The sequence below is a fragment of the Bubalus bubalis genome, chromosome 7, assembly GCF_019923935.1.
Source record: "Bubalus bubalis isolate 160015118507 breed Murrah chromosome 7, NDDB_SH_1, whole genome shotgun sequence".
In the NCBI taxonomy this organism is placed as follows: domain Eukaryota; kingdom Metazoa; phylum Chordata; class Mammalia; order Artiodactyla; family Bovidae; genus Bubalus; species Bubalus bubalis.
The window spans coordinates 98,869,263-98,883,808 of record NC_059163.1 but is presented as its reverse complement, the minus strand read 5'-3'; the positions used below and the strand labels follow the sequence as shown (position 1 = coordinate 98,883,808).

The following is a 14,546-nucleotide window of genomic DNA, read 5'->3' as shown; positions in this document are numbered from 1 at the left end:
AGGAGAGTCTTCGCCATTCTTTGCTTAGAAGATGAGATTCAAAGGAAGTATATAGTATACCGATTGCATTTATTCTTAGAACCTTTCATAGGAACACATAAATGTCAAATGAATATGTCAATTTGAGTTACTAAAATAATTTTTAAAAATATTTACTTAGATTCCACATAACCTTAATTTAAGGGAAGTAACAGAAACTCTTTCCCTCTCATTGCTGTTTTCTGTATACTGCAGTCTTTCCCAAATCTGTCTACACATGGAAATCACATTTAGCCATGTCAACAAACTCTGGCCCACAGGAAATAACTATGTCCCTTCTGGAAGATGTCCTCAAATGAGAAGGCATACTCTTTCTGTCTTCTTTTCCTTTGAGCTGCATGTAATGTGAGAACATGAGGGCTGAAGCTGGTGTGACCCAACCTCTTGGGTCATGAGGTTGACTTTGGAAGGAGGTCACACTCATCAGATCAATAAGGCAGAGAGCCTGGGCCCTGGGGCCAGGCTGAGTCACACCAGCCATGGTCCACCCATCTATGGGTTTCTACTTGAGAGAGAAATAAACTTCTGTTCAAAACCACCATTATTTTTTTCTTTACTTTTGGCAGATACTAGCCCTAAAGTGATACAAAGGTCTTACAAAATTTGTACTCCATCACACTTCTCTGCCATGTTGGTGAAGTTAGCCCATGAATGAGGTTTTACAAGGTTTCTTAATTAATTCTTCTGTGCTTTTCTCACTTCAGTTTTCCTCTGAGCTAAATCTTACTTGTTCTTTGTTTCTTATGCCAGCCATATATGGTCTCAAAATTCTCCCAAATTTCTATATTCCAGTGATAATTATCTTCTGTACCCCTTTTATCCCAAGATTTTAATAACTAGTTCAAATAACAATTGAATCCTGGATGACTATCTGTTTTAGACTTCTGATTCTATAGAGCTTTTTATAATTACATTTTCCTGTATTGATTTAGGCTTCTAGAGATCAAGGATGTATATTTCTTTAAATTCTCCCAATTACTGTGCCTATACATTTTATGTGCTTGATAAAACTTACTTACTAAATGGTAGAAATACCTAAATGTATTTCCTTTTTTTGAACTTATACAACCCTCCCTCCCTTATCACCATGAATCATTAAGAAACATGTGATCTTTAAATGTGATTAATATATCGATGACTATATACAGTGTGTGTATATATATATATAATATATATACACACTACAGACACACATACATATGGTCAATGACTGGAGGTGAACTGAATTGGAATACCACCCCCCTCCAAAGTTAGTATAACAGTTTAAAAGTAAAAGCTGTCTAAGAGAGATGTTTTTAAACATTAAATATTCCTGTAATAAAATATTATGATAAAATTTAAAAACCTAGAATTTCTTTTATAAATGATTACTATGAATGTATTACATTGGTGTGGGTCTTCAGGAAATTTGATTTCTCTCTTTACTTAAGAATAATTGTTTTCGTTTTTAAAGTATTATTTCCAAGAGTACATATGATGTCATCTGCTATAGCATGAGCTCTTTAAAACTTATTCTTACTTATAATTATTTCTTTTAATAAGTATTTATAAGATATTTCTATGTATGAAACACCACAGTAAGCACCAGGAAGAAGAGCAAAGGTGTGAATAAAACAAGACCCTTGACTTGATTTTGAATGTAACTTCTACTTACCTGAAACAGAAGCAGTTGGGAGGCTGAGGATGAACCTCTACTCAAAGGTTATCTGTTTTGTTTTAATAAATGATTTTGACAAATAACCCTAATTAGATGACAGGTGCCATACAAGACAAAACACAGCAGCTGTAAGTGTACTCACACACACTCACACACAAATGCAGACAGACAGACATGCACTTGATTATCCATTTGCAAAAATAACTTAGTGCCTCATAAGATATAACTACACAAATCTGTTTATTTAATCGACTTTGATTAGTTCTCTCAAGAGGAAACAGAATTATCTAATGTAAAATATGATGCAATTTTTGCAAAGTTGCAAATTTGTAAAAAGTACAAAAGGCAAAATCTTACTATTAGCCAATGCCTTGACATTTCTATGCAATAAAAAGCATATAGGAATCAATGAAAAATAGGAATATATAATATCTCTTAAAGCTTATTGTTAAAGACTAGGGATTTATTTAACACAATAATATTCACCACTTTTATTTTGCTAAAATAGTGTTAATCCATTACTGAACAACTAAAAGGAATCATGCAGACTTACTTCGATACTGAAGTACCCTCTGTCAACATAGTCCCCTAAGAAGAGGTAGCGAGTGTTGGCAGGAGATCCCCCCACTTCAAAGAGTTTCATCAAGTCAAAGAATTGTCCATGGATGTCCCCACAAACTGAAAGAAACAAAGAAAATTCATTTTATGGTTATATTATGTTCCAATTTTGAATTAGATAATAAAATTACAAAATTTTAGAGCCAGAAGGAATTCAGAGGCCATCTTAGCCAAACATTCTTTTGCAAAACAGGAAAGTAAGACAGAGTTTCCAAAGTTAATTTGTGGCAAACCTTGCTTTGTGTCCAGGTCTTTACCACTTCACAGTAAATGGAAATATAACAATAATAATAATAATAGCTATTATTGTTGTATGTTTAACAATTCTGCACCAGACACTATGCTGACAGTTTTATACACATTTTGTAATTTAATACTAACAATGTCATGGAATAGGTTTTCCTCTTGCAGATGTGTCAAAGAGAGTCAAAGAATTAGGCATAATCTATATACTGATGTCTAAATATATGTCTATTACAGGACACGACTGAAGCGACTTAGCAGCAGTAGCAGCAGCCTCCTGAAGAAAAGTTGATATGCATTATAAAAATTGTATTTGACTCTAAAATGTCATCAATTATAAAACACATCATTATTTTAGGTATCATTGAGAAAGAAAAAAACCAATTAAATTTAAATTGATATCATAAATGAGCACTTTTATAAGATCGAGCCTAGTATCAGATGTCAAACTTTTTTCAAATTTTGAAATGAAATCCTATAAAACAGTAAAAAAAAAAAAAAATTGCTGGGTATTGCAATTTCTTAACTTTCTCACTTTCTCTTTAAAACAAAAGTTCTTAAAAGCTATGTAGTCTCTCATTTTAAAAGTCACTAATTCAGTACTTACAATTTCATCTGCTACTTTTAAATCTCTAAAAAATAAATCTTATCTCCACTATGGTTATGTGGCTGGGCAAGATCACTGTTAAAAATGAATGATACAGAGTTTCAATTCAGATTTGTCTAATTCAAAGCTTTTGCTGTCAACTATCATGTTATAATATCTTTGACATTTTATAGGGTTTACATATGTGTATATATTTAATATTTTAAGACAATTTTATGCTTGAATGATGAACATGATTTGGTTATTTCTTTCATGCTAAGAGGTTCACAGAATGAATGTATCAGTGAATAGGAAATCAAGAGGTCAAAGGATGCTTGCTATCTTAATAAATTCTATGCTGCAGTCGAAAGCAAGCTGAAATATCTTAAACTTTATCCCTTTATCTGATGAAAGCTGACAGAAGGAAATATGAATCAAAGGGATTCACTGATTTAAATACTGTTAAACAATGGATGAATAAAAATGCCATATAAATTCCCATTTTTGCCATGTAAAAGACCCTCAGGCTTCAATCCTGAGAGATTCTGAGTAAGTTATTCAACTTCTCTGAGCCTCAATGTATTCATGTATAAAATGGGATGATATTGGTACTTTAACTTACTTGGCTATTGTGAGAATTAAAGGCATCAATAATGTAATGGAATTAGAAGAATTCCTGAAACCTGATATGAACTTGAAAACTGTGAGATCAAAGTGGCATTTCAAAATAGTTGTATCAAAAATAGCAAGGTATCAGAAAGGATGGGATTTTGGTGCTCGGGGTAAAGGAGGAAGGAGGAATGAAAACCACTCTGGAGCATCGTCTTCACTTTTCCCTCCCCTCCTATCCTCTCTTTCCCTTTCCATGCCTCCATTTCAATTCCTGGCCATGGCTGGAAATTCATGCATCATTATTTTTTATATCGTCATGTCAATGACAAATACCAAGACACTAATGCAGGTTGTGGACCATGAACTTGGAATTACTGACATACAATTGCAGCATAATCTGGCAACCAGAATCACACAATTTTATAAATACATGGGCTTTAGATGATGTAGACATTAAGGACAACTTTTCTTTCATTGGAGTACAGAATTACATCATTGTGAATTCAATTTTATAAAAACTGGAAAGTAAGCTCTTCTTTTTGGCTTATAGTAACTTTGTGATAAGAGATATCAATATAAGATCAGCACAATTACTGGATCTTGGCTTGATGATATAAAAGAGCAGGGAGCAACTGCTGTAAAGCTGGCATGGAAAACAAGATACCCTGAAATTCAGTTACTAGTAGGATGGTCACATTATCACTGACTTTACCTTACACCAGCCACGCAATTCAAATCATGCTTTTTCAGTAAGGACCACTTATGATAATCTTCAGCAAAGAAAAGCAACTTGCATATACAATCATAAAAAATTCTCAAAGCCATATGAAAGAAAACAGTAGCTCAAATAAAATATACCTGAATAACTGAGATATTTTGACTAAGGTTTAAGGATTTCCCAGATCAGTTTAAGTGAAAACTATGTATCTTCTTTGTTTTTCAAAATCATTTTTATGTCTATTAGGTGACCATCCTATTGCTTTTCTTATTCAGTAGATGCCAGTCTTCTCTGTCTCAAATAGGCCATGTTTCCTTCTTGTACATCCACAGGCTGACCCTTTTCCATCCAGTAAGTCTCAGCTATTTGTGAGTATACTTCTTTCCAAAAGCATTATTCTTTCCATTAACTTGTTTTACTTTCTTCATAGTACTTATTACTCTCAGGAATAATCTAGCTGATTAATTTGCATGTCTGTTTCTTCCCTGATTCTTCCCACTGGACTATAAGCTGTATAAAACTATAACCTGTGAGAAGCTGTCAGCTCTTGTTCACTGTAACCCAGACATGGAGAACAGTGCCTACCACCCAGTGGTAGAGAAATGTGCTACCCTAGAATTCTTCACTGGGCCTGTGCTGTGCTGAATTTGGAAACCCATTCATTACAGAAGTCAAGCTTTTGAGGGGCCCCTCAGCCGAGAGAGATGGACCACAGTGGGAGTTTGCTCTGGTGGAAGCTGAAGGTCCTCAACTTGTCTGAGATGGTACTTGTTTTAAGCCTTTCAAGTCACAGCTTTCAAAACAGTATTGTGGCAAGACTGGGGGAGAATGAGGGACCTCCATGCAGGTTATGGTGGTTTCTTTCCCTGGTTCTACACCAGAGACACTTGTAGAGCTTTGAAACTACAGATTCCCGGGTCCTGAATCAGAATCTCAAGAGATGCAGACTGATAACAAGCTCTTCAGTGGAAATTATCTAGCTAGTAAGATGAAAGACCAATGCTTTCCACCCTCTGTCTTAGCAGACTGAGCCCTTATTCTGCATGCTTGTGTGGTTCCCCTCACAGTATGAACAGGTGGGAGAGACACATATTGGAAAGGCGATTTTGTTCAATGCTAATCCCAGGTTGGTGTGAGATCAGAAACTCTTATTACCTGAAAGGATGCTATTGAAGTGATTGTTTGATGGAGTCTAGGACAGAGGGATGAATCTAAGACAAGTGATAAAAAAGAGCACACTTATTCGTGCATTTGAATGTGGCTATTGCTCAGGCCTTGTGCATTTCAGCTTTCAGATAAAGAATTCATCCTGAAGTCCTAATATTTGGGAACATTCACTATTTTGATTTCAAAAATCAAGAAGAGAGTGACCACCATACTGAGGTATCCATGCTTCAGTACCCAAAGGATGCAGGGTGGGGTCAGGACATCACACAGAGGGAAGGGTACCATGTCAGGTTAAGTGAAAAGTACAGCCCAGTAACCTTCCGTCTATGCAATGCTATAGACCCCACCTTCCATCCTCTTGGGTACCTAAAACATTGAGAGAAATAAAGTCCAACACATTTTAGCTAATGAGGCAAACCATGTGCTTGGTTGCTCACAGCCTGTAATTCCCTATGAGGCCAGGTCCTTTCATCTTCAATGTCATTGGTTTTAACAGCACTTCTAGAACAAACAGGCTTTGACAAGTTCCATTATACCTTCAAGGCAAGCTCCTTCTTCACCAAATACTCCTGCTTCCCATATTCCCCCAGCTTCCCATTATTTGCTTCTCGTTTCCAATGGAACACTGCTGGCAGGCAGGAACTTGACTAGGGGCCAGGCTTGAAAGCCCTACTATATTGAAAAAGCACCAAAAATATAGGAACACAGGACATGTGATGAAAGCACACCTCATCTCTATGAAATTATCCATCCATCTGAATGAATGTACAAAAATACATATTATGTCTTCAATAGATTATGACCAGACTTATCCATGTTTCTATAAGAAATGTGTAGTTACAACAGTTAATGAAATGAACACATCAATGAAAAGAAACATGAGTTTTTTCTGGACCACTAGTACCCTAATCCATTCCTGATGTGCTACATCATGATGGTTACTTTTCCTGTGAGATGCAATAAGTCCTCCGCTTGTTTTTATATTGGACAAGTAAGAACTACCATGAACACTGAGCAGTAGAATTGAGTTATTGAGAAGGTTGTCATTACCTTCTTCTTGGTTCTTTTTCTAAGTCAGGTGACAAAGTGGTTTTGAATGGCTGTCTTAACATCCTCAGTAAACCAAACAGTACAAGAGGGACTAACATCCTGTGATGCTTACATGTTTTTTTTTTTTTTTTTACTTTTCTCTCATCTACTATTAGAAAATACATAAATTATGCCTAAATAACCAACTAATAAGTAATACCAAAGCAAACAATCACTTTTGAGTAATTGCCTTTTAATACTATTTCCATCCCCTAGTGATTCTTAGCCCACAGTAAATAAAAGTTTATTGAAAATGACCCTCACACGAGTGGGCTCAATAATTTTTGACCTAAGTCTTCTGAAGAAGAGCATGGAATTTTGAAGGGGGAAACAAAATAACATACAGAAAAAATCTGTCTTTGTTTCTTGGGAAAGGAAATAGCTTTTATTTCTCATATCATTGCTAGAGAGCTAGTTATTAAACCTTGAAATCACAAATGTAGGAGGTTAATGTACATGTAAACACAAATATAAATGTGTATGTGTGTGCATAAAGCCACCCACCATAAAGGAGAAGTTATTTGGAGATTCGTGGTCAGTGCACCAGTTAGGAAGTCATTAAACAAGGTCAAGACATTTCTCAGTGTAGATTACAGCAAAGCAGTGCTAAAGAGAAACAGCAATAGACAGCTGGGGTAGGAACAAGAGGCTCTTTGTAGTTATCTGAGAAAGCTCTTGGGATCCAAACTGGACAATGCATCAGTCACAGGGCAAGTCTAAGAGTCCCTAGAACTAGCACTCTGCTAAGGAGAGAAGATAATGGCCAGCATATGGAGGACAAATGGCCTCTTGAGAAAATAAGCTCAGAGTATGGAGGACAAGTTGGAAAGATAACCAATATGAAGATCAGGCCTATGCTTTGCATCTCCTAGGAGAAATGCCGCTCTCTGTCGAAAAGGGATAGTTGCTCAAAACAACTATGCGTATATGATATGTGTAATGAAGAATGCATGCCTAGATTAATGATTCTGCAAGAAAGTATACCCATATTTTAATTGAACTATTTTTCAACGAATTCTATTGTTTCTAAATTCACACTGGCAACTAAATTGCTATCTTGGAAAAAATGTAAAAAGTAGATCATACTGAACATATGAGGATGAAGTCCCAGTATACTTGCTATACAAGTGAGAGTTTGTAAAGAACTCTGCTACAGATTCCATCCTGAGTGGGAGACACATTAACAAGTGTAAGATAAAATAAAATACATACTTTCTCATAAAACTACTTTGAAAAGCTTTGAATTTATGCTCTGATCCACACATTTGGCCCTGTTTACTTGTCTATATCCACATTTGGCCCTGTTTACTTGTCTATATCCAAGGAAATCCTTCAAGGAACATCAATAGGTCAACTTTTTACTGATGCTAAGCAAAAATTTTATAATGTCATAGAATTCTATGTTAAAGAATGCCTATAGAAATTAGGATGTCTAGAGACAGAGGAGTTTTTAAAAACAACAAAAACAGTCAAATAATACAGTGCAGGTGAAAATCTTTTTTCATGGACTGGCATTTCAAAATGGCATCAGTATTATGATTTAGAAGTCAAGTGTTTTTAATTCTTGACTCACCATTTATTTTTCTACAAAGATCATTTAGTTCCTCCAAAATACTGGCTTTTATAATCTTGGAAGATTGTATAAAGTAGAATAACTTCCTCTACAAGTTTTTCCAGTTTTCACAAAACTTAACAGATTGTAATTTTTCTTTTAGAGAAGACATTACTGAGTTGCTGAACAATTTTCACCATTAGAAGTCCACTCTACTTTCAGCTTCATTTAATCCAACCCAATATTTTTTCCATAATAGGCACATTTTTCCAAGACAATACCCTTTCTAATGTTAAGGAACTAACATTATGTATAATTCTCAGCATGAGGAGATTATCCTATTGAATTTACTGGTTTGGTTTCTGAATCCTCTATCTGCTACAACTTCTTCTTTTCCAAAATCTGCAGTTTCGGAGAGAATGATCTTACATTTAGAGGTTTTGTTAGATATTAAACACAGCGGGTACCACAAGCACATATCTGCTTCCCCCTGTTGACAATCCAGGCTTATGTAACTTTAGTGGATGGTAAATTCAGATCCACACCAGCTAGCCTGAATATGTGTGGTTCATTAGCAGAATGTGTAAACTTCTGAAATGAAGCAATTACTGAGATAAAAGTGAGTTTCATTAGGGCATTCACTATACATCTAGGAATCTTCATTAACTATAAAATAAACTGAATAAGAAAAAATAACAAGGTTTTAATTCATCAGTGAGGTACACTTCAAAATAATATTTTTGCCATAATGAATACTATTTTTCAAATGTTACACATTTATCAGGTACTTTATAAAGCACAAAATATGAATTCTTAATCAGGGCTTGATAGTATAAAACAATAATGAAAAGCCTCTAAATCAAATTAAAATTCACAAAGTAGTGACATTTCAAGGATTAAAAAAAAAAGTTATGAAGCTAAATATAAAACAATAATAACCATAGTGTAAATTAGCAGCAATAACTTCAAACATTTTCTTTATATTTTTGACACCGTTTTACAAAGATAAACTGTTAGCCAGTGTTAATGAGAAATGTAACAGGACAACTGAAAAAACAAGAGTGGGGTATACTATAGATTACAGTAGATAATACAATAAAAATAATACAGTACTAAATATGAATACTTCAAGAATTCTCTCAATCTCAGGTTATAACTATAATTAGAAAATATTAATACTTCAAGAATTCTCTCAATTTCAGGTTATAACTATAATTAGATGGAAAAAAAATTAGAAGAGTCTATATTTTTAAACTGTTTTACAGAAGAACTAAGCATCATGGTATATTCACCATGTATTCTAATCAGCAGAAAAGTTGATTACTGAAATGTATTTTTTTTTTTTTTTTTACCTTAAAGATGAGTCTTCTCACTATTGTGATTTTTTTCAAATTTTATTTACTGGAATAACCTAATCTATTGAATAAGAATGAATTTGTTCCATCTGTTATCACTATTTTTCTATTTCAGCATAAATTCATATTTTAACAACACGCCTGTTACAGATCAATAACATTATTGAATTATTTTAAGTCACAGTCATGGCTGTGATACTAGTAAATAGAAACAATAAGTAATATGTACAATACTTGCAGGGTTATTTAATTAAATTTGGTCATGACTCTGTTCATGTGTCCAAGTTTGATCAGTCCTGAAAACTATAGCTTATTTGATATGTGGATTTATCCACATTATGTAGTTCAGTAAACCCTTGATTGTCATTACCAGATGATCAAAGGTACTGGATCATCTGTGAGATGATGTAATTTCATCCAAAAATAATTAAACTTGATAACATATATTTATATATTTATTAATAAATGAAAGATTGTTCTCTTCACTTTCTGAAATACTGATACCAGGTTTAAGATTCCATGAACTCCCTCCAGGATCCTGAAATATGGGCTCCCATCATAGTAACCAGACCTAGGGTTAGAGGTCTATGCCTTAGCATACCCATCCTGGCTCTTTCAAAGTGGTATATCTGGAAGGTTATTTGCTTTTTAAAATTTTCTGGGAGCTGTGGCCACATTATACTTTGAATTCTGGCTTTTTCTTGGACATATTATTTTTTCCTGGGTGAGAAGCAGTAGCGTGCAATGGTTGAAAACACAGTCTGTGAGGCTCAGTTTCATAATTGCTGTTCATGAGTTTTGGTTTTGTGTGTATATTCCTTCTGATTCACCTTAATCAATAAGCTGTAACTTTTTTGTTAATCACTTTCTTATTAACTCTCTCTGAATCAGCTTTATCATCTCAAGAAAGCATGGGCTTTTCCAAATCTTCTTATGCAGTTGCACTCTATTCTTTTTTACTACAATTCTTTAAGCTTTTGACTATTTTCCCCTGTAAACTGCTACTGGTGTAACTATTTGTAGGAGGCCTCAGATGCCTCATCTATGTTGTTGTTGGTGTTTAATTGCCAAGTCGTGTCCAACTCTTTTGCGACCCCATGAACTGTGGCTCACTCCATTGTCTCCACTGTCCATGGGATATCCCAGGCAAGAATCCTGGAGTGAGTTGCCATTTCCTTCTCCAATGCCACACCTGTAAGAGGATTCATAATAGACTTTTTTTTTTTAATAAGTTTTTTTTTCAATTAAATGAACCAATATAAATGAATAAAAAAGCTCAACATGCCGTAGCACATGCAATGCACTGATGCGAGGTGAATGGTAGATGCAGCCAGTATTACAGGGGTCGTCTACTAAGAAACATCTCTGCCAGATTTAGACTGATGTAGAAGTACCTGTAGTCAACGTAGCCATAAATAAAACATACACAAAACTGTTCTATTTTCTTTCACTGTTTATCCAAATGTATGCTATCATATGTTGAAAGATGTTAAGGCTGAAATCAAATAGACTAGGTCTCATGTTCCACAATTTCCATTTTCTAAGAGTGGGAATATTTCCAAATGGCTTTAGTGATATTACCCATCTTTCAGCCAGCAACAGCGCCATGCTTCCAGTTAGTCTCAAGTTCTTTTGTTAGCAGAGCTCATTTACAAGACCACTCTGTTCCTTGGCTGTGTAATGGCAGTAATGTTTTAAAAGCTGAAAGTGACACAGTAAACAGAAAAAATGTAAGGTATTTCACCAAATGGATTTTTTTTAAACTACTTTTCTTTGGTTTCTGGAAAACTCAGTTAAGAAAAATCTTCTGAGTTATGATATCTGTCAAATTTTGACAATGTAAAAGATTACTTTGTTTTTAATATTTTTAAAACTCAGGGAAAGCAAACTAATGATATTTAATTCTAAAGTCCATATTTTCATCACTAATTTGGCAATTTAGGCAGTGGGGATATTCATATAAGGGTTTTGACCTATCACAGACTTTGAAGTGGTCAACTTTATTTATGTCTACTCAGAGAAGGCAATGGCACCCCACTCCAATACTCTTGCCTGGAAAAATCCCATGGGCGGAGGAGTCTGGTAGGCTGCAGTCCACGGGGTCACTAAGAGTCGGACACGACTGAGTGACTTCACTTTCATTTTTCACTTTCGTGCACTGGAGAAGGAAATGGCAACCCACTCCAGTGTTCTTGCCTGGAGAATCCCAGGGATGGGGGAGCCTGGTGGGCTGCCGTCTATGGGGTCGCACAGAGTTGGACATGACTGAAGTGACTTAGCAGCAGCAGAAGCAGTAAGTAAACAAAGCTAGTAAGTGCTCTTTCTAACAGATAATACTTAAATGACCTGATGGAAAGAAGGATTGATTATATTCTATTGATTATACCATTTTGTCAGTAAAAACATGTTTATTTGTTATCTGAGGCATATTTGGAAATGGAACTTTTAATTCTTAATTCAGCAATTATTAAAAATATATGAACCACACAGACATGTTAGAACACATTCATTTGAAAATTAGTGAAGAAAAAACATTTCTGGGAAAGTAATTCTGACAAAGGCAATAAGCCTATCTTAATTCTACCTAGTTTTCCTTAATCTATTGATCATTTCCTTGTTTATCATTCATTAAGCAAATATTCTATAATATCTGGGGGAAAAATGAATAAAACATTAAAACATCAAACATTTCCTTAAAGTGCTGTATTAAAATGCTAAATAAACAACATTAAAGGCTGAGTACTTTTTATTTGTGCTGATTATACTGGAAAAATGAAGAAATGGAAGGCATGCAAGGAATGGTCTCAAGAAATTTAGAGTACACTTGAGGAGGCACGCATATACAAATGGTATGAAAAAGCATTGTCTTCCTGACATCAGAGTATTTCTCTCTCCATCCTGAAACTTCTGAGCACTGACTCATGATCAAGAAATATGGGTTTAACACTTAGGTCTCCCATCTGGGCAAATCATTTCATTACCTGTTTATCATGTCAAATTTCTTAACAGAGGGAGGAACACATGCAGTTTTTCTAAAAATAAATAGCCAATTACAAATACTTTCCATTTACTTTTATTAATGATTTTTTTTTATTTTGAAATTTCAAATTCATTAAGAAAGGGTATGAGATTGCTTTATTTATTTTCAAAAAGGGTATCAATTGAGATTTTTGAAAACCTGTACTAGGTTATTTCACATTTCTGTCAGACCTAATCTTCCCTCACACTGAAGACTCCTCTTATAGGGTTGATTATATTCCAAAGATAAAAGCTGTCTATTTTGTAAATCTTCATGAATATAACTAGGGGTCACAGTTACCTAAATTGATGGAAATCGTAGAATCCACAGAGCCTTTGCATTGTTTTGTATCTTTAAACATGTGACTGTCTCCAATCTGAGCATGAATCATGCCTCATATTTCTCGTTCCTTCAGCATATGACACGTATCTAATTAAATTATGCAAAAATCATGTTTTCCTAACATGCTATATATGGCATATAAACCGAGCAATTACCACAAACTAATGCAGGTGTTTGGAAAACAAAAAATAGCTGCTGATAACTCATCATAGCTTGTGATTTATTAGTAACTATACTTTAAAATTTAGTTTAATTTTCATCAATTAGAAATGATGAATGTTTGTTATATATTTGAATGGCTAAAAGACCAGTCAGAATTATCAATCAACTCTTTCTTTCCTTTAACAAAATATAAAAAAAAAAAAATTAAGAACATGTTCATAATGTGTTTGGTGAGTTACTAAACTAGGTGATTTTAACTAGGGAAAAGTTTGCTTTATAAAATCACATAATTTCACGTTGCATTTCCTTATAGATCTATCTCATTAAATTTCCAGAACTCCTTCTACCTTTTATATACCTGTTTAACACATTTTAAACAAAATCTTTAAGGTTGTTAATACTTAAGGCTATCTTTTAAAATATGAAATGTCTGTTATTAGTCACATCACAAATTCAACTACATTTAACAAAAGAACACTTGATTTCACCTAGGGTGTTTTGATACTTTATACTGAGAGTTCACATGTCAGATAGGACAAAGTGTTTATAATCCTAAACAACAGCTAACTTCAGAAATGAGGATATTTTATTCAGGACTAAATAACAGGGACTTAGTAAGTACCTTCTTTGTGATAGGTTGTTAATCGTGAATTAAAAAACAATCACAATCCTTTCACACTGGTAGGAAGACAAGCTTATATAAATATAAAATATAACTTTATAATAAAGGAACATAAATACAACTAATTCCCTTAAGAAATATAAAATGTACTTAGGATATAAGACTTACACACATGAGTAGGGACTAGATGGGGCTAAAAATCCTATGGTACTCTCTGTGTTCTACAGAACAATTTCAGTAATATAAGAAGATAACTCTGGCAGATGTATGGAAAATTCAATGGTGTAGAAAAACTGAAAGAAGGTTGATTCCAATTAGAGGTTCACTGCAATAATACAGTCACAAGACAATGAGGTCTGCTATGGTTATGGTGACAGTGTGAAAAGATAAAAGAGGCCAAATAGAACATTCTTGTACTTCTATCAGAACCATTATAAATGACATAATAAGTCAAGTCACTCATCTGTGGCCTGATTTGATAAATATTCAAGCCGGCAACATTTCAACAATATTCCATTGTGTTAGACCCTAAGAATGCAACAAAACAACTTAGATATAATCAAAGCTCTCATGCAGCTAATGAAGGATACCGAACTAAACAGGTTATTAATAATAACACTAGAGTAAAAGCCATAAAGGAAGAGATCTTTTCCTTCTTTGTTCCCTGTTATATTCCTAGTGCCCTAGACAGTGCCTGGTACAAAGGGGATCCTCAAAAAATATCTGCTGAATGAATTTATGAACAACACACAGTGGGCACAGTAG

The 14,546-nt window shown here is 34.3% G+C and overlaps 1 protein-coding gene across 2 annotated transcripts in view; it reads right to left on the bottom strand.

Annotated features, from left to right (window-relative positions):
* The window catches only part of PPP3CA (protein phosphatase 3 catalytic subunit alpha), a 323,853-nt gene that overhangs the window by 75,563 nt on the left and 233,744 nt on the right, over positions 1-14,546 (bottom strand). For both annotated transcript variants that reach the window (XM_006070039.4, XM_006070040.4), the window contains exon 3: positions 2,250-2,374. In XM_006070039.4, coding sequence (XP_006070101.1) covers positions 2,250-2,374 — 125 coding nt within the window. The remainder of the gene's footprint in view (positions 1-2,249; positions 2,375-14,546) is intronic.